Genomic DNA, 21,162 nt, shown 5'->3' with positions numbered 1-21,162 from the left:
GCCACCTGAGCAAGTTACAGGCGGCTGCCGCCTGACTACCAGCCCGGAAGGTGGGCGACTGCCACCTGCTCTGAACTGGGGCGGAGGAGGCTTCTGTGCAGGCTGGGACCTGGGGATGTGGGCAGGCGGCAGGCAGCGGCTGCCTGTCTTCAAGCCAGGACGTGGGAGGCTGTCTCTTGGCTCAGAGCTGGGATACGGATGGCAGCCACCTAGCTGCAAACCCAGTTTGCAGGGTGCAGGAGGCTGCCGCCAGGCTCCCACCTGGAGCTGGGACCAGGCGGGACACAGGCAGCTGCTGCCTGGCATCCCAAAAAGCTGGCGGCTGCCACCCAGCTTCCCAGGACGGGCAGCTGCTGTCCACCTCTGAGCTAGGAGGTGGGACTGGGCAGGAAGCTGGTGGCTGTCGCCTGCCTCCCCCAGAAGCCGGCAGATGCCTTCTGTCCCCCAGCTGGGATCGGTAGGGAAGCAGGCAGCTGCCACCTGGCTTCCCCAGAACTTGGCGGCTGCTGCTCGCCTCCCTTCACTGGTTTTTTCGCCGACTACCCCCTGCCTGTGTCTCGCGTACCCCCCAGCCTTCTTCGAAGTACCACCGGTGGTACGCGTACCACCGGTTGAGAACCGCTGGTCTAGTGCACTCCAGTCAGTCTCGGATGCTGGGGCCTTGCTGCTCCTCTTTGACCCGCACCTTTTTATGGTCTTCAACTTTCACCCTTCAAGCCTAGGAGATACCTCTTAGGGTGCAGCCTGTCCCTCCTTCCACACCATGCGCTAGCATCACCACTGGATGTGAGCTGACGTCATTGTGCAAGGCATGAACCCATGACTAACTGGCTTGATTCAGCCAAGCAAATTACACACTGATATAGTTGTTCTTTCTGATATGTATGTAGTTTGTGTGCACAAGGCTTCCGCTTATCCAGGTCTATCCACTCCAGAGAGTCAGCGTGCTACAGTTCTGATAATGCCCTGTGTCCTGACCGCCTTGATTCTGGTGACTCATTCCCAAGTGCTTACCTTACTTCTCTGGCTTTAACTGGAGGTTGCTTTTTGGTAACAGAAGCAGGATTGCAGTTCATAGCTATTTCCTAACTGCTTGAGATTTGCCAGGCAGCAACTACTGTGTCTCTTGCTCATCTCGAGAGAGCGCGATCTGAAATAAGTTGGTGGCTGTGCAATAAGATTACATGATTTGCCTGCTCCACCCCTCCAGCAGACGGGAGGCTCATGTGTTGTCATCTAGGTGTGGTTAAATAAGGCAGCAGTCGTGATTAGTGGGTGGTGGTTTCTTTGGCAGCAACCTTGCATCTCACTGCGTCCAATTCCCCTGCACGCTAACCTTGGGCATCAGCAATGTGATGCACGTCACAGAGCCAGGCTGTGTCACTTCTACATAAGAACATGGCTCAGCCTCAAGTCCTCTGGCTCCTTTGAACCCCAGCCTACGCATAGAGCCCTGCACACATACAAAATTTGTATCCGCATCTGAGCCATGATCTGCAAAAATGGCTCGCGGATATAAAGCGGCTAGCCGTAGATTTGCAGGGCTCTGCTGATGCAACCCCTCCACTGAAATACTTCTAAAGCAATCCTCTGATATGACCATGGCCAACTCCATGCGGTGGGGCAGCCAGAGGGGAGCAGGCTTCCCGTTTGGAGTGGAGATGCCGTCTTGTCTGCCCACGGAGTCACTCTGATGCATGGAACTGTCCACTCCCTCAGTGATACAATGTATTGGGCAACACCGGCTCATTTGCATCAAGTTGAACGCCTGCCATAGTCATTACAGAACTTACCAGATCAATTCAACCCTTGGGCATTAAGCACCACACCCTGGCCAGCCCTTGTTCCCCTGTGGAAGCCACTCCTCACAGCACTAGTGATGCAATAACAAAAAAAGGAAAAGAACATGAACTGAAGCATGGGGAATCGAATGATGATTCCAGACCCCCTCCTCCGTGGCCTTGTAAGGCTATCAGCGTTTCACAGCTGTTCCCAACTGCCATTCTTCAGAGTGTAAACACAGGGAGACAAAGTGCAATCTGACATCTCCAATTTAAAAACAACTCAGAGATCAAGGGCGCTGAATTTATACCTAAGTGCTCCCACTCTGCAAAGCTCAGGCTACATTTGAAAATAAGGGTCACACTGGTGTATGGGTGTGGAACAGAACGCCGCTTTGCAAAGAGAACATGTGCAAGCCAGAGAGATCAAAATTAGGGCTTTTCCCTCCCCCACCCCAAACTGGTGTGGGAATGCAAAATGAAGGTTCCCCATACGTCCCTAGCTCTGTGTCCACATGAGAGTGAGCTTATGTGGAGAGCAGCATTTAGATATGTCGCAGTTTGATCAAATTCTCCCATGAGAATTAGCGGGGTGATTCCAGGTCAGTGCAGAGATTTCAATCTTGCAATCCAAATTTTCCCTGACAAGCTTGGACAGATTTGAGATAAAAAGGATCAGTCCACTAGAGTCTTTTATAGATCCATGCAGGCTGACTGATATTTTCTTGAAAGCAGGTATCTCCTTGAACAACGAATAGATGATTACTTGGGACTCTGAAGTATCATCTCCTATGCTCACCGGTAACTAGTTACATTATCACAAGGTGATTGGCCATTTACAACCGTTCACAGGTGTTTACTACTTAAACTTCAAAGAGAAATACAAACAATAGTATTGTTACATTCAGAGTTCCATCTAAATGTTCATATGTTCCTTTTGAACTCTTAATGAATAGAATAGTGACAGCAGGAAAGCAGTTTATCTACATTGCTAACCTCTAACAAGATACGTAAATAACATCAAATAACTACCAACAATACACTTGCATATCAAAGCTCTAGTCTACTTATGACCCTCACTACCATTGTATTTTGCTATAATATATCTTGAAAGGTCAGAGTTTGGCCCTGCAACTTCCGAAGTTGCTTGGCTTTTTTGGGCCTAGCATCACAGCGGTTTAGCCACAAATCCAGGGGACACATAGGTGGCATGGTGTACTGTACAGCCACAATATGGGCAGGCGACAACGTGCACTTCTAACTGGAGAAATCAATATGGTCTGCCAGCATTTAAGACCTTGCAGATGCAGGGAGTCTGTCAAGCGTGTGGTTAAACTGGCTGCATAACTTAGATGGTGTTCTGGAAAAAGTGCCCATAGTAGGTGGGGTGGAAGGACAGGGCGTGCATAGGGTGTGATTCCTTTGGTAGTTGGCTAAAGGGTGTGGGTGGGTTGGTGGGTGGGCGTGAGAAGGAGAGGGAGAGAACATGCATTTTCTCTCCTTTCCAGGCAAACTAAAAATAGACCACAAAGAAATGGCCTAAGTGGCTTGAAAAAGCGTGCGTTATCGTACCGAGCTGGGCTGTCTTGGTGCACAGGTGCTGTCCTGTGGGATGGAGCCATCCACCCCTCCAGCTGATGCATGTAGTCTCTTGGAGCAGACAGTGGGCACTTCATAACAAGCGCTGCAATAGTGCAATGCATCGCTGGCTAGGTTCTTGCACCCCAACCCTTCCTGAGCAATGGATTTCTCCGGGGGCTCTGGAAGTCTCTCTGGGTGCCACTAACTTGACAGACAGGTCAGGAATGAGCAAGAGGCTGATATTTCTCTTGTGTGGTAGAGAACTGGCTGAATGATTCTTCCCAGCTCAGAATCCCTTCACTGCATCCTTCCCTGTAGGACACCAGGGTTGTCCTAGGTAGGGTCCTGACACGTACACATGTCTCCAAGGCAGGGATCCCTCAGTGTGCCTGGAGCCAGAAAGGATGAAAGGCTGACATCCCAAGATGGCACATGATTGAAGTAAGATGGTGCTGTCCCTGGATAGCTCCATCTGACTCTTTAATGGATAAGGCCCCGTTTTTCACACTCCTCTGTAGACTAGTAGCAGTGTTTTTAATGTGTCTGTGCAGGTATCCGGAATTGCACATATCCACACGAATCCTGGCTAAACAAATATCCCTTCATGCCCACACCTTCAGAGCGCCTGGAGGAACCCGCGTGCCTTCCCTGAGGCCTGGAAAATCAGTTTTGGACACTCTTGCATATTAATTGTTATCGTAAGTCCAGAATCCTAGATAAGAACGGTCATACTGGGTCAGACCAATGATCCATCTAGCCCAGTGTTCTGTCTTCCGACAGTGGCCAGTGCCAGATGCTTCAGAGGGGAGAAATAGAACAGATAATCATGAAGTGATCCATCCCATTGGCCATTCCCAGCCTCTGGCAAACAACAATTCCTGCCCATCCTGGTTAATAGCCATTGATGGACCTATCCTCCATGAATTTCTCTCTTTTTTTTTTTTTTTTTTTTTAACCCTATTATAGTTTTGGCCTTCACAACATCCTCTGGCAAGGAGTTCCACAGGTTGACTGTGCATTGTGTGAAGAAATACTTCCTTTTGTTCGTTTTAAACTTGCTGTCCATTAATGTCATTTGGTGATGGCTAGTTTTTGTTTTATGAGAAGCAGTAAATAACACTTCCTTATTTACTTTCTCCACACCAGTCATGATTTTATAGACCTCCATCACATTCCCCCTTAGTCATCTCTTTTCCAAGTCTGAGTAGTTTTTATATCCTCTGTAAATTTTGCCATCTCACTGTTTGCTTCCTTTTCCAGATCATTTATGAATATGTTGAACATCACTGGTCCCAGAACAGATACCACTATTTACCTCTCTCCATTCTGAAACTACCCTTTGTTTCCTGTCTTTTAACCAGTTACTGATCCAGGAGAGGACCTTCTCTCTTATCCTAACAGACCTGCCACGTTTGTCTCCACCCCCCCGCCCCTTTGCAAGGAGATGCTTTTTCTCCTCCTCTGAGATCTCTCCGCAGTGGTGGCCTTCTCCACCATTCCACACTCCAACACCCTGTCATGTGGCCAGTCCCTCGCTTCTGCTCAACTGCCAATGCAACTGTCTGTTTCCAGGTAACTGCACGCCCTGATGGCAGCCGGCAGTCAAGTGTCCTTATTAACGGAGCTGGGAAGTTTGTCGTGTCTTTCTCTCTCTCCCTCCTCTCCCCTCCCTCCCCCCACACACAGCCATGTGGGCACGTCTGACCTCACTAGCTATTAGGACTCTGAACTGAGAGGGTAATGCACAGCTTCCTGAAATGGATCCTTTGCAGCTATGAGGCAGATCTCCACTGAGGCAGGGTAACATACCTGACCATGGTGGGAGACTCCAGAGGCCTGGAAGAGCTTTGGCTAGGAAACGCTGGAAGCGCAAAGTTGTAGCACGCTGTCTGGCTGCATTTAAAAGCCAGCTGGGTGTGAATGGCCGTGGAGGGGAAATTGCCATCGCCAGGGAAGGGAGGTGGTGAACGAGGAGCTTTTCCTTTGGCCACTTACGCTCAGTGCAGAAGCATAGCTGGGAATGACACTGAGAACTTGGAGCTGGGTACGATTTGACTGATGCAGACAGACTTAAAGCAGCTGGTGTGAATCAACCCTAGGCTGTGGCGCTCCAGGAAGCCCGTCCTACTCCTGGGGCCCATCCAGCCATGGGTCTGGAAACTGCAGGCAGAGCGAGCACCTTCCCTCGCCCCAGCCTGTCCCCCCTTCTCCTTTTCTGTGACATAGCTCTGTGCAGCTTCTGAGACTGTCTTCTCTGCTTTCCTTAGGGAACTGCTGCTGCTCTCTCCTTGCCTGGGGCCTTTCAGGGAGAAGAGGGAATGGCTGAGGGCAATTAAACCTAACTTACATTGCAAAGCAATGACAGGCCCAAAGCTCCCGCAGCCTGGGCAGTGTTCGACATGTGGCTGAACCAGATTGCTGTGGCAAAACGACTCAGGGGAGGAGAGGATGAGACCGCGAGATGCTTCCTGCCACGGCCTCTGCTTTTAGCCACCTCAACAGGCAGAGCATTAACTTCAGGGAGGTGTTTTGACTAAGGCAATGTTGGTCTGGAAGATGAAAGGCCTGGGCACTGCCCATTGCTTTGGAAGGCAACAGGCTCCCCCAGTGGAAGGGAGGGACCGCAGGGAGCAAAGAGGGTGGGGCAGAGAAAGGAAAGGTTCCCAAGACACTGTCTCTGACCTGAAAGTTGCTATACTTCTCCAAAAAAACTTCAAAAACAGACTTCAAAGAGAAACTGCTGAGTTAGAAATTATCTGCAAACTTGACACATTCAGACTGGGTTTAAACAGGGATTTGGAATGGCTATCTCATTACAAGAAGTAATTTGCTCTGATCACCCATTCTCACCTTCTACTCAATGGTTGTCATTAGGCCTCAAGTACCCGGCTTTCATCCATTATCCCATTGTTGTCTATGCCTTTGGATATGTATATGTTGCCTCCTATATATGTTGCCAATATTTGCTGAATTATTTCTACCAACTGCATCTCAGGAAGTGGGCTGAAGCCCACAAAAGCTTATGCCTGCTGAAATTAAATTTTAGTCTTTAAAGTGCTACAGAACTCTCGTTGTTCCAGCTCTTGTATTTCATGAATGAAACCTTCTAGGTTAGCTCAAGGGTAGGTTTTGATGACTTTGTTCTTAAAACTTTTAAGTGTGAAAGATTGTAAATGACAAAAGCTCCTTTTTCTATATCAGCCAGGTGTTCTCACTTAGTGTATTAGCTGAGTTCTAATGTTCTGGGCTGTTCCCGCAGGGCCCTGGCTGTATAGACTGGTGTGCTGGTCGCTTTGCTGATGAGAAATTCATAGATTCTAAGGCCAGAAAGCAGGGCCCCCATATGGGGGAGGAAAAGGGTACATTTTACCGGAGTCCAGAGGCCATGGGGGGAGGGGCCGGCCCAGGCTGCCCGTGTTACAAGTTTGTACTGGACCCAAAAAAAATGATGCTTGGGCCTTGTCAGAAGGGACCATTGTGATCATCTAGTCCAATCTGTATAGCTCAGGCCAGAAACCTTCCCCAACGTAATTCCTAGAGCAGATCTTTTAGAAAAACAGCCGATCTTGATGTAACAGTTGTCACTGATGGAGAATCCACCACAGCCCTTGGCAAATTGTTCCAGTGGTTAATTACTCTCACAGTTAAACCTTTACACCTTATTTCTGGACTGAATTTGTCTAGTTTCAACTGCCAGTCACTGAGTTATGTGTGGGAAGAGGAGGAGGAATCAAAGCTCTGAGGGTTACAGGCTCGCTGCCTTTAGCAAGCCACCCTGCTTACCCAGGAGCCCATGGCCCAGTTACACAGAGAACAACCCACAGATGCACCATGTCCCACTGCCTCCAAGCGTGGAGTCTGCAGCTTCTCCCTCTGAAATTCCCGTTAGCTGCCTCTGGCCATGGCTCTAGAAGGGAATGGTTCCATGGAAACCACTTTCTGGGGTGTAAATGTGCACAGCCTGGTAGGAACAGAAACCACCTGCTTTAGCAGCCTAAATATTGGTCTTGAGTGACTGGCCAGTCTCTCAGTCTAGCTGTAGGCAAGGGAAATGTGAGTGCATCATTGGAACTCCCTGCTGCAGTCGCATGTCAGAAGGTCCCAGGCAGTCTTCCCTTGCTCCCCGCAAGAGAATGAGGGGTGCACACATTAGTATGCTGTGCTTGCACTGAGGAGTCCTGCAGGGATCTTCTTGGCAGGCTGCTCTGTCAGGGTCTAGCTCTGAGCCTGAGGATGGAATGTTTTGTGGAAGTGTCTGGTGCAAATTGCACATTCTCTCCCTTGTAATTATCATAAAGCATGAGGCCATCTTTACTGGGCTAATGCTTGCTCATAAACGCTCCCCTGTGAGTGGCAGGAACTCTTTGAAGCAATAAGCGTCAGGAACATCAAACTTTTCCACTCGTGTTTTGGTCTTCTACTACCCAGGCACTCAAATTGGATTTCAGCAACAGTTGGGGTTACACAGAGTCTGTGTGAACCTGCCTGAGGAGAGGGTGGGAGGGAAATAGTCCCTGTTTGAAAAACCAAGTGATTCACTGACTTGCTGCCAAGTTCTGGTAGCTAAGGCATGCTGCATGCACTGCTCTGCCAAGTGTCTATGGACAGATGAGCATCGGAAGCAGGAAGAGGAGCTAGGTGCATGAACTCTGGACTGATCTCAGTCTGTCTGCCTTTGTCTTTTCCATCCTCCTGTTCTTGTAGGTTTCACCTGCTGGGACTGGGAGGCATGTGGGGAAGGCAGAGAGTGATTCCTCTGTGGCTAGGCCCTTTAACAACTGCAATGTGTGAAGCCATCATCAGAGTAGCATGAATGTTGGCAAGTTGTAGCATGGGTCTAGACAATTCCTGTCTTTAACACTAGTGTGCAGAGAGCGTGCATTTTTCCTATAGGCTTCTCTTTTCCCCCATGTGCTCCGTTTGTAATGACAATACCCCGGCACGACAATGTGTTTACAAAGTAGATTTGAGTCCCAGTACTGAGCCAGGATCCAAACACCTGCTGACTTTGTGGGAGGCAGTCTTAAATCCCTGGGTCTTAACTCTGAAAGGAAATGGGCAGAATCCAGACAGAACCTTTTTAGAAGTGTTACTCAGGCCTGGACGTGCCAGTTGTGGAGAGAGTGGCTTTAAAGCCCCCTGGGGAATTGGTGTTGTGGCATTGATTGTTAAGGGAAGCATTGGGTAGGTCACAGTGTGGTAGCTCTGAAGTGCACTTGTTTTATGTAGCAAAGCAACCATACAGATGTCTCTGAAACCCACGTCTGTGATGGTGGTGGGAAAAAGAGAACAGTCCTGCTGGCGGCTGGGCCAAGGAATAGGGATTTTTCCAATTTACCTTCCTGACCCTTTGTTGATTTTTAGGCATTGTAACCTTGATGCCAACAGGCAGAGGGCAAAAGGGTGCGTAAGGGTTACAGGAATCCCCTGGGTCTGGTACGTACATTGTTTCACCAAAGAATGTCCTGTGAGGGGTCTGCTGAAAGCCGGCGTCACACTGGTCATCAATATTGCTATGAAATGCATGTATGGCTGTCGGGTAAGGATTTGGTATAGACACTGAAAAGGACGTTCTTACCGGTTGTGTCTAAGGACTGGTCACCGGCAAAGGTGAAAAGCAGGTTTTCTTTCCCACGAGCTATTTTTCCATCTGTTGACATGTAAATGGAGCATTGTCTCATTCACAACCTGCAGCCACTGGCATTCAAAGTCAAATGCTAATAAAGAGTAAGAGGGGACTTCAGAAAGAAACTAACAGGAAGAGGTAAACAGTGGGGAGACACATCAGAGGTTTGTTCTGATATATTTGAGGGGCAAAGAGGACACCCTGGAATCCTTCACCGAGGAGGTAAATGGGCAGCAAGTTTGCTTCGTGAAAAAGGGATCCCAGCCAGGCTTGGTTGAAAACACTGGAGAGCACTTTGGGTGAGACAAGCTTCTTTAGAAAGGAGGAGAACATGTGAGTTCAGTTTCGTCTATAGAAAGTGTGGTATTGGGTTTTTTGTTTTTTATGTGTAACCATTTGTTGCCAATATTCATACCTGCGATCACTTGAATCTGTTTTTGATCATAAACCCCATCGTTGTCACTATAAATAGATCTAGGCGCTGTGCGTTTAGCAGAATGGTGTTCCAGGGTATAACTAATTAGCCATGCCGCACTGGTCCTTTGGGAACACCAGGCCTGGTAATTCTGAAATACAGGGCTGGACATTACAGGGAACACTCAGAGGACTTGGAAGTCGGTGTGTACCTATCGCTACCTGTATAGACTCATAGATTTTAAGGACAGAAGGGACCATTGTGATCATCTAGTTTGACCTCCTGCACATCGCAGGTCACAGAACCTCTCTCACCCACTCCCGTAATCGGCCCCTAACCTCTGGCTGAGTTACTGACATCCTCAAATCCAACTTACAGAGACTCCACCGTTCACACTAGTTTAAACCTGCAAGTGACCCGTGCCCCATGCTGCAGAGGAAGGTGAACCTCCCCCTCTCCCTCGGGTCTCTGTCAATCTGACACGAGGGAAAACTCCTTCCCAACCCCAAATATGGCAATCGGTTGGACCTGAAGCATGTGAGCAAGATCCAGGAGACAGACACTTGGGAAAGAATTCTCTGTAGTAACTCAGAGCCCGCCCTGACTCCTGTCCTGTCTCTGACTGCTGGGGATTTTTGCTGCTGGTAGTCCCCGATGGGCCACATGCCATTATAGGCAGTCCCATCCTACCATCCCCTCCACAAACTTATCCCACTCAGGCTCCAAGGCTGGGTTTTTTGTCCCCACTGCTCCCCTTGAGAGGCTGTTCCAGAACCTCGCTCCTCTGATGGTTAGAAACCTTCATCTAATTTCAAGCCTAAACTAGATGGCCAGTTTATAATCATTTGTTCAATATCGGCCCTTAAATAAATGCCAGGGAGGGAGAGGAGTTCTCCTTCCAACGTATTTATAGAGAGTAGTCGTATCTCCCCACAGCCTTCTTTGGGTTAGGCTGAACAAGCCAAGCTCCTTGAGTGTCCTCTCATAAGGTAGATTTTCCATTCCTCGGATCATCCTAGTAGTAGTAGCCCTTTCTCTTCTGCACGGGTTCCAGTGTGAATTCATCTTAAACCTGTGTGCCCAGAACTGCACGCAGCCCAGATGAGGTCTCCCCAGCCCCTTGTATAATGGCAATCACACTTCCCTGTCTCAGTTGGGAAAAGAGAGAGCCAGGCCTGCGGGGGCCTGGAAGGCTGTGCTGCTGCTGTCAGAGGCGGGGGACAAAGCGGCCAGCGTGGTGCCTCTCAACTCCAGGTGCCTCTGGAGAGTGTCGCAGGCAGGTCCTGTTGAGAGCTGGTACGTGACACTACAGTTCATCAGATGAGCCGAACGACTCCCAGCGTGGCCTGGATGCTGTTTGTTCCTCGGCTATGCTCTGCCTTCCTTGGGCAATGCAGAGCCGAGGAACCGAGTCTTTCCTGAGGCATGGGAGGGGCAAAGCAGAAAGTGATTTTATCTCCCTCGATTGTGACTCACTTTTCATGCAGTCAGGACTGTGGGATTTTCTCAGCAGCCAAGCGGCTTCATTAACCAACTCTCCCTAGCAGGCAGGAACGGCTGCCACAGGCCCAACCCTCTCCTGGTAGTCGCAACGTTCCCTCTGCTCCACACACACTTGCGGGCCCCTCTTAGTGTTGAAAATCCTCGTGTCTCAGAAGCAAAGAGGCGTAGAACGGAGGCCGTCACTCTCACTGAGGGGAACGAATTCCCTGGCACTTGGTTCCAGTGCGGGTGACTTTTTGGTGCCCTTCAATTTGGGTCTGTTTGCCAAGACCCAAATGGGTGACACTTTTATAGCTATAGGTCGGGGGACAAACCCTGTCCCTTCCGCAAATGCGCTGGGACCTGTTTGCAGCTGTTCATCAAGGAACTACAAACCCTGGTTAATGCTGTAAGCTCCTTCCTTCTCCTTGGGGTCTCTGTATCCCGTCTAATGGTCACTAGAAGAGGTTCTTCCACATCTTGCTGACTGCTCCAGTGTCTCTAAAATGGAACATCTCTGGCCACTGTTGGCACCTTTTTTTCCCCTTGACTTGTTGCCCGGAAACACGCTCCGGCACATCGTGATTTCATCAGCCATCACCTTGAGCCTGTGCAAAGCGCCGGAGGCGTTGCTGTGTTTGAACATGAGCACAGTGGGTTATCTGGCTCACCCTGATGTTTGTGGGAGATAAGGTCAGCGTCTTGCTTGGCTTCACTGGCGAGTACGAGGCCTCCACCGCGTCCCACCCGGCACCGTGAAACCACCTGGGCTTCCTTGTCGTGACTCAAATACCACAAAGGAGAAAAGCGCTGGCTAAGGCATGAAACTGCTGCTGGCTTTGGGTGCAGCCACATGCTGCTGGGTGGGGAAGGGGAATGCTGTCTAGGAAAACTCTGAAGCTGTGAGATGCAGTAGTCCTACAGAAGAAACGACTGTGCACTCGCGCTGCCTAATCAAGCTGCTTCGAGTAGCTCTGGGTAGCTCAGGGGGACACAGGCAGACCCCACGGCCTAGCCGGGAGTATGGGATGTCTGTGCACAGGGAGATCAACCTGGGCATGCTGCATACACCATGTTTGTGGGATAGTGGGCTCTGTGTCAGTGGAGCAGCACTAGGCAACCATGAGAGGGACTGGATGGAAGGACTTGTTTGAGGAGCTCTGGAGCCCTCTGCGTGTAGCATACCTGGCAGCTCAGAGCCAAGCCATGCCTGCTGCAGGGGCACTCCGGACTACCCAGCCCCATCCCTAGAGTCGGAAAAAGAGGCTCTGATTGCAGAGCTGTTGGCCCTTGCGGAGGCTGCTGCTCTGGAGGCAACCCTGCCATCTTGCCTTGCAGCGCTCTCTGGGCACGTCGACACTGCAAAAAAAAAAAAAAAAAAAAAACCCAAAACCAAGCACAGGTCAACTGCCTCGAGCTCATGCTACGGGGCTAAAAATAGCATAGTCGTTCCCGCTCTGATTCTGAAACCCAGCGAGAGCGGTGGGACCTAGAGCCTGGGCGGGAACAGCTCTGCTGCTGTTTTTAGCCTTGTAGCACAAAGCCCCGGCAGCTGACCTGGGATCTGAGACTCGCTGCTATGGGGCTGGGGTTGTGGGGTTTTTTTGCTGTGTAGACGTACCCTTTGACAGCACAGATTGCATCTCTGCAGTCCCACTGGGTGTACCGAGGCAGATGTCCCGCATCTGGATGTGAACGGGCACTTCATCAGCTGTCCTCCATTCCCTGCCCACCGGACATGCCACTCAGGCAGCCGCCCCAGTAACTGTTCATGTACAGTCACCGATTTGTGCACGAATGTCCCTCGCTTGCTCTTGACCAGCCACCCGGACACTCTTCAGGATCCTCAACCCTCCCTTCTCAAAAGGGAAGCCGCTCTCGCGTGCGGCAGCCTGGAATAGCAGTCCAACCAGTTCCCGGGTGTCCCCTGCCCCCTTTCAGTGCAACGCTAGGGTGTCCTGTTTGACGGCGGGAGACAAATGCCCAGCACAGCTTGTTTGGGAGAGCAATGTCAGAGTGACTGAGCCATGAGACAGGATGTATCATTCCTGTGGAATCTATGCTGGGGGTTCAAACTGTGGAGGATGACGGCGCCTGGCACCTCCTGGCACACAAGGCCAGTGAGGGAATCTGAGCGCCACAACCCAAAGGAGCTAGCCTTGATTTCCCCTGCGGCCAGCTCAGGGTGGGGACCATTGAAAGTGCTGCTCTGCCTCCACTGATTTCAGGGAGAACAACACTAGGCCAGAGCTGAGCACTTTTGATCAGCCCCATCCTAAATGGGCACGTCTTCCCTGTCCTCCACACAGCTGCCAAAACCTCCTGCTCCCCCCCACCCTCCCTCCAGGGACTCCTGCAGTGAAGCTCTGGAGGGTCTGTTACCCGGGGGTCACGGTGCCGATAGGGGGATTCACTTTCATATTCTGTCTTAAAAGCTGCCACCGAATGTTCATCCTGCTACACAAACCTCCATGGGCTCCAGGGGGCTTCGCTGCATAACGTAGGGGGCCAGCATGCCACGGGGGCCGGACCCAGTGTCTATCTCTGATCACAGGGCAGGGGAAGGGGGGGGAGAGAGGGGGAGAGACAGAGAGAGAGCGAACGAATGAATGAACACCCACCTCTGGACACTTCCACACTTTTAATGCTGCAATACATTTTCTGACCCACAGAGCAGTTCAATAAATGACCGAGTATTAAACCGAGCAGCACTCGGCATTTCTGATACTGAGAGGTGATTCTGTACTGCATTTGTTTAGCAAGCAGTACAACCTCTCTCCTGCACCCTTTGGGTTTAACAAATCCATAGCCTTCTCTCTAGGGGAGAGGTCTTTTCTTACCCACCTGATCCTAATGGTTTCGCTGCCTTGACATGTACATCTCAGTCTACTATGGAAGTGTGATGTTACCATTTTTAGATTTTGCATAACCCGTCGGCTTCCCAGCCTGGGCAAGTGTCTTACCTCATATTAACGTAGCAATCTTAACCTTGAGCCTGTGTAAAGCACCCAAGGCGTTGCTGCGTTAGTACAGGGGGCAAGTTACTGTACGCCGTCTGCATAGGCTATCTGGCTCACCGAGATAACCCATGGGAGATATGGACCTCAACCAGTAATACACAGTGAGGCATTGTGCTAGGTGAGGAATGTAAAATGACTTAGTGACTTGGTTTTAAAAGATCTCGTACTTTGTTCTTTGCTGCCCCAGGATCTCGTGGACTGGCACACACCATTGCTCTGGCAGGTGGGCCATTTGGGGGAGAAATATGACGAGTGGGTGCATCAGCCTGTGGACCGGCCAATTCGCTTATTCCATTCGGATTTCATAGAGTCCCTCTCTAAAACAGCATGGTAAGTGTCGTCTGACAGAGGCATACAGCAGATCTGACCCCTCCCCCAGGGGTTGTGCTTCTCGGCACGTCCAAGACCAGACTCTCGATCCAGACCTTCATCGTGAGACTGTGTCACCAGGGAAAGGGGAGGGAACCTGCTGGATGGGCTCTTCCTTGCCATAGCGCAGCGAGTGCCTGGCAGGGAAAACCTGCTAAATGCGGTGACTATGATGGGCTGAGCTCCGATAATGAGACACCTCCTGTCTGGGAGCTGCTTGGAGCATCCCGACGTTGCTGGAGCTCTCCGGCTTTCTGCCCTCCTGTCAATATCGGGTGACCTCACCTGTGTCCACAGTGACCTTCGGGGAGACTTGCTGCGGAGTCCGTCCGTGCTCCTCCTGCGATGAGGTGAAAGGGAGCGGCTGAAGAGCAGTGTGAGGCGCACTCCTTGGCTGGGAAGCAAGAGACCTGGAAACAGAGTGGCTGAGTCTCTGCCATGGTCGCCCTGACCTAGCCACGACTCCCCTGCACATCCTCTTTGCGGATGTAGAACGGCTGCCTCCTAGAGCTCTTCCCCAAATAGTTTTATTGGGTCCCCTGCTCCCTCTCACTGTAGAACGTGAGCAGGAAGCGAGGCGCTGACCAGCCAGAATGCTGGCTTTGGGCCAGCATCATGGCTTCTTCCAGAGCGAAGCCCCGGGACAGCTGTCCAAATAGCTGTCTGAAGCACGCGCCCTGTGTCTACATGAGAAGCGCTACAGCGGCGCAGCAGTGCCGATGTAGCTGTAGCACATCTGGTGAAGACGCTCTGTGCCAACAGCAACCTCCTGAGTGGCAGTAGCTATGTCGGCAGAAGAAGCTCTCCCACCAACACAGTGCCATGCACGCCGGCACTTGGCTATGTGTAACTTGCGTCACTCTGGGGGTGGCTTATTCACACCCCAGCATGACGTCAGTTATGCTGGCGTGAGTGGTCATGTGTACAGACCTTAAGTTTGCCATAGCCCATGGAAAAGGCATATGAATTTGCTCAAATGAATTCCTCTCTCTCACTCTCCAGGTATATCGTTGTTATGGTCTGGATCCCTGTGGTGCTGTATCTCAGCTGGTTCTGCTACACGTCTCTTGCGCAGGGAACTACTAGACTCTTCTCGTCATTCACAACAGGTATTGATCTCCCATGCAGCCCCACCTGTTCGTGGCCAATCCTGGGGCTGTAAACCGCGGGAAGGCAGCCACGCTCCCCTGTGTCCCAGCAGTCCCGATTTCCTGCTGGGCATCACTAACGTGCACGTTGGCGCAAGCTAGCCCACTAGCATGAAGGGGTCAAATCCACACGGGTGTGTGTATGGGTCCCAGGGGATGGAGAGCTGGCTGGCTTGCTTCCCCCCACGACACCCCCTTAGTGCATGTTTTAAGCTACAAATCATTGCATGGAGGAGCAGTGAATTAACCCTTTTTGTTCATGTACAGCTATTGAACTAATATCCGGTCTCCTTTTAAACCCAGTCATAGCCACAGTTGTCTGCATCATAGCCACAGTTGTCTGCATCCATCCCATGCACTGGTTTAAATGTTACAGTTCGCAAGCTGCGCCTGATCACTGGCTCGCTGCAGAAGTCTGGCTGCTAGGGGCTAAGGAATGGGGCATCCATAATCCATCCATCATAGTGGTGGGGTGGGTCTGCCATTTCCGCTTTGGCCCACTTTACTAGAAAGCTTAACGGGCTAGTTAAGGTGATCTCTGCATAGCAGCCAGGAGACGTAATTCACAGCTCAGAGACACACACATACGCTAGCTCTACTGGAGCTACCCCGCTAAAAACAGCAGAATGGCCACGGCAGCTTGGGCTGGCCGCCCGAGTACAATCCCGCCTGGCCCCATCCATGGTGGATTCTCTGTAACTTGAGGGCTTGAAATCGTGATTTGAGGATGTCAGTGATTCAGGCAGAGATTCAGGGTCTGTTACCGGGGGCGGGCGGGCGGGCGAGGTTCTGTGGCCTGTGATGTGCAAGTCAGACTAGGTGATCATAATGGTCCCTTCTGGCCTTGGCGTCTGAGTCTGGGCACGTGCTCGAGTGACTTGCCCATCCCACTGCCGGCGAACCATCTGCAGCAGGGCCAGCATGTGTACATCTCCCCGAGCTGGGAATTACCCCTCCCAGCTGCTACGTAGCCAGAGGTGCACTGGCCACCTTGACCTTGCTTTGTAACGAAATGGGGTCAACCTCATGGCTATTTCCTCCCCAATCTCAGAGTGCGCGATCCCCAGAGCTGACCTTGTGTTCTTTCCCAGGGCGGTCGATCATCTGGCCGTTGAGGCACGGACCCAGCCCAGATAAAGATTTAAAAAAAACCAGACTCCAGTCTCAAAAAATCCTGGCTCTTGTGCCCCATGTCCCCAAATCAAGGGGACCCACAAGGGCAGGGCTTTGGGGGCTGCAGAGGCCATCTCTGGTGGCCTCTGATCTGCAGTAGAGCATGCTGCATGCCACTCACACGTCTGCAGCTGAATGGAAGTGATCGAAACAGCCAGTGCTGTCATTCTGTGGCCCTGTTCCCTTGTTAGACAAGCCCATCCCTCAGCACTGCTGGCATGGGACGGGCCCTGCACAGGGCACGGATTGTTCATCTGAAATCTTCGCCACTGAATCCCCTGCTGTCTGCCCTCCAGCCAGCAACAACCGTGGCCAGCGGCTGGGCAGTCAGAGCATGTCGCTGTCTTTGTTTCTGATGGGCTGTTTTCCTCCCCGGAGCTGAATTCCTTTGGAGATGCCACTTGGTACCAGTGTCGGCTGGGTTCAGGGGTAGGCGAGCGGCAGAGGGAGGGAGAATCTCCTCCTCCTCTTGGCAGACTGACCCGGTGTGATGTGGCATTGCCCCACCAGAGCCTGCAGTGACACATGTACAGCTCTGTGGGATGGAGGGGACCATGAGTTTGGAGCAAATCACTGGAAAATGCTGTTAGCAGAGATCTTAAAGGGACACCTTCAGCTTGAAATCCAGTTTTTTAAAAAAACAGCTAGACAAAAGTAGCATGAAGTGCTGCCTCTGAGCCCCACCCCCAGCCAAGCTCTGTGGCCTTATTATGAATAATCCATGTTTGTTAGAGCAGTGCCTAAGGCCCAAACAAGAATGGGCCCTCGCTGCACTAGGTGCTGTGCAAACACTGTGGTAGACAGACAGTCTCTGCCTTCGAGAGCTTACAATCGAAATTGACCTGACAGACATGGGGGAAGGGATAGAAAACACAAGCAGGGTGAGCAATGTGATGGCAGCGAAGAGCATGGTAATGCCCTGAGTTTTATGGACTTTATTTTTTAAGCGCTAGGGTTTAGGGCGGAGGGGATAAGCTAACTGGAAGTAGAAGGGGAAGGGGGTGAGAGGAACGGGGAGGAGGGAAGAAAGCAAGAAAGGCAGGAATGAAGCTGAGGTGAAAAGACTGTGAGGGACAGAAAGGGTTGGAGCAAATAGCCAGTCACGTGGGATTCCGAAAGTCCAGTCAATCATGTAGATAGATCTCCGAATGTCCAGAGGAGCGAAGGTCCCTGCGTTGGCTGCTTCTGCTGGACTCTCTGGATGGCTCCTCGCCAAGGCTTTGTGACACTAGGCTGATTTCTAATTGTACATATTGGTACCTTCCACTTGCAGCGTTTGCGCAGCCACTCCCTCTGCTGTGGTCTCCACTGTGTTAGGGAGAGCACTTCCCCCACCCAAGCGGTGCTTTCCACCCTGGGAACAGCCAGGACACTGGATGAGCAAACTGACCGCGACAGCCCTCTTATCTGGAAAAAACTGTGCCTTAAAACTTCTCTATCGTGTAGGGGGCTGAATCCAGGCTGAGAATGAGGGCTGCATGTATTTTGGTATTGCTGGAAGTCTGAAATACAGCAGCTTACCTTCAGTTGGAAAGCCGATAGGCACCACGTGGCCCGAGTGCTTCAGACTTGTGTGCTCCTATCCACATACCACCCCACCTCCCCCAGCGAGATGGTGACTTTGCTTCTGCAGAGTAAATCAGTGGGGATCGTACAAAGATGTGTGTTTTGATCCGTACCATGGGGAAACAGCCCTCCCATTGATTTGCTCTACCTAGCTAAGAGCATCCTTACAGAGGCCCATCTGTCTGTGGAACAATAGGCAAGCTCTCCAGCCTGGCTGGAGTGTCCATGTGATCTTCCCCTTCAGTACAGAGAGAAGCATGCTGAGGACAATGGCAGGGATGATTGCAGAAGCATCAGCTGTTCAATTCAAAATTCTGATTTGGTGGGGGTTGAGTCTTAGCTGGGAGCTTGGCTCCATGCTACAAATGGTGGTTCTGCTTCTGCAGGCAGATTCACGTGGTCTGTGGCCCTATGTAGTGCAAGGGGTGAAGGAGCTAAAGGGTGCAAGGGCCAGATACAGCCGGGCAGAGCATAGGAAGTGGGTGTGTGAAGGGAGAGATGAGGTGGGGTTAGCAAAGTCTGGAGAGAAGATGAGCATTCACTTGATGTGGAAGGAGCGGACGTGGTCAGGACTCCAGCACAAAGGGAGGTGGAGAATCTAGACAGCGACATGTTGGAGGGTGGACAACTGAGAAGCAGGAGGTGTTTGCAGTGGCTGAGTCAAGAAATGACCCCTGGCTGTGGAGCAGGCTTTAGCAATGATAGTTTGTCACAGGAACAGTGGCAGGACTTGACCAGAGCCTGGCTGGCAGGGGAGAGGAGACCCCATGGCCCTCCAGACGTTTGAAGTTGCGAAAGGGGAAATGCACTAAATCTGGGAAGCGTAAAATAAATGTGAATGAAGCAGTGACACGTGGAGTGGTGGTGTCGTCAAGGTCCCCTGTCTTGCTCGCTAGCTGTGGTAGCAATGCATGGTTGCTGATTGCATGTCTCCTTGTCGTGTAGAGTATTCCATCCCTGTGCACAAGTACTTCTTCCCATTCGTCTTCGTGCTGGGAATGTTCATGTGGTCGTTAATAGAGTATCTCATCCATCGCTTTCTCTTCCACATGAAGCCGCCTGCTAGTAACTATTATCTCATCACGCTGCATTTCTTGTTGCACGGCCAGCATCACAAGGTGAGTGGCGCACACCCCTTGCATGCAAACGTAGGTCATTCCAGAGCAGATCTCTAGAGATAACACACATGCAGATGTGGAAATTGTGGAGCCGAGTCAGGCATATCAGCTTGACTCCTGGCATCTCTCCACTTAGAAAGCGAGGGCACTTGCACAATACATCCAGTGCTGTTAGACTTGCCCTGAGAAACTGCCTTACCAAGAAAGCTGACCAAAATTGCGAAGCCATGTTTAGACACCCAAGCAGCTCTGATTGCAGCTTCCTGGCATGTGGCATCTGAAGCTGTGTGGAGCAAGACTCCACACACACAGGCATTTGCCCAGCTCAACGGTGAATGGAAACGCTTTATCACCTGCTAAGCCCGCAGCTGCAGGGTTGTGTCTCTCAATATTGATGACCATAAGCAGGGTGGGGAGCTGCACATCTTCTCTGACAGTAGGTGCTGGAGGGAGTTGTCAGCCCTTGTGATGGGGAAATGCAGATGCCTCCACTCAAGTCTTGCCAGGTAACAAAAGGAAGATCCTATTGGGCGAGTTATTGGTGAATGTAATGTCCCGACTCCCTGAGTGTGGTGCTGGTTTTGTGGCTGGTGGAAATTCAGCGTCACTTGATTGGCATAGTTCCTTTGAGTTCAGTCTGCACCAGGCAGGAGCTGAGACTTACTTAGATGGTTAAAAGTAGCTTTTAACAAACTCGCCCTTCCATGGGTCCCTGAGCTGCCTTGGCAACCTCTGGTTTTGTTTGGGTTGGGAACAGTGGCAAAACAGGTTTAAAAGCTGCCACTGAGGCAGCTAGGGGAACCATAGCACCCTGAAAGCCGGAGGGGCCAAGATCCAAATCGGCTTCCTCTTGGGGCTGGCACAGTGTAGCCAATCTAATGCCCCTGCACCCGCAGCGGCTTTTGTAGACCCCTCTGACGTTCCCTCCAGATACCCGGTGCCTTTGGGCTGTGAGTGGCTCCCCCAGAGCTGGCTTTAGACCCTGAGAGCAGAGGCGGATGTGTCTGTAGCTTCTGATCTGATGGTAGTTCATTCGCGTTGCCCCCTCCCTCTCCGTGTCACTTGAACCAGGCAGTAAATGTCATGCTTAGCTTCTGTGAGCGTGCTAGGAACTCACCCTGCCCGTTGTCCTCTGCTTCCAGTCTCCATTCGACAGCTCCCGCCTGGTCTTCCCTCCTGTGCCGGCGTCACTGGTGATCGGGTTTTTCTACGGCCTTTTGCGCCTCCTGCTGCCGGAAGCACTCGCCATGTCCCTGTTCGTTGGGGGGCTGTTTGGTTACGTTGTGTACGACATGACTCACTACTACCTGCACTATGGCTCACCGAAGAAAGGCACCTACCTGTACAGGCTGAAGGCTTATCACGTGAAGCACCACTTCGAACACCAAAAATCAGGTACCGGCACCTTTCCCCTCTGTCCCGCTGCCTCGCGACCAGCGAACGCCGCTGAGAAGCCTAGACGGCATGGCTGAGCCAAGATCAGACTGCATTGTAGCCCACTTGTTAGGTCTGCATCATCCACGCCTCGGGGCTGTGTGGTGTGTACCATAGTTCATCTGAAACCTCCCAGGCGTTGCACTTCACCCCTGAGTCAGCCGGAGCACTGCATCTGTGTGTAAATCTCCTGGGGTCTTAAAACTGGGCCCATGCTTTTAATCACAAGGGCCTACCTTTCAGTACCCAAGTCCACATTTAGGCAAAGACAAAAGTTGCAGCACAGACGTACCTCGGGGAAAGCAAACCTTAGCTGCGAGCTGGAGTATTCGTTTGCTGTGGACTTGCACTGTGAGGCATGTCTGAAAGCAGAGCTCAGCCTGGAGCGTGGGAAGCTCTGTGCTAAATGTAATCCCTTTGGACGCAAAATGCCCCGCTTTAAACCATGC

The 21,162-nt window shown here is 51.4% G+C and overlaps 1 protein-coding gene across 1 annotated transcript in view; it reads left to right on the top strand.

Annotated features, from left to right (window-relative positions):
* Positions 1 to 21,162, top strand: part of FA2H (fatty acid 2-hydroxylase) — a 62,606-nt gene that overhangs the window by 36,808 nt on the left and 4,636 nt on the right. The window contains exons 3-6 of the mRNA XM_067530153.1: positions 14,093 to 14,235; positions 15,277 to 15,383; positions 19,107 to 19,279; positions 20,422 to 20,674. Of these exons, the coding sequence (XP_067386254.1) occupies positions 14,093 to 14,235; positions 15,277 to 15,383; positions 19,107 to 19,279; positions 20,422 to 20,674 (676 nt within the window). The remainder of the gene's footprint in view (positions 1 to 14,092; positions 14,236 to 15,276; positions 15,384 to 19,106; positions 19,280 to 20,421; positions 20,675 to 21,162) is intronic.

This window comes from Emydura macquarii, unplaced genomic scaffold, assembly GCF_026122565.2.
Source record: "Emydura macquarii macquarii isolate MOO-44397 ecotype Brisbane River unplaced genomic scaffold, CSIRO-AGI_Emac_v2 contig_3042, whole genome shotgun sequence".
Lineage (NCBI taxonomy): Eukaryota > Metazoa > Chordata > Testudines > Chelidae > Emydura > Emydura macquarii.
The sequence above is the reverse complement of the archived record's forward strand: the minus strand, read 5'-3'. Positions and strand labels throughout refer to the sequence as shown.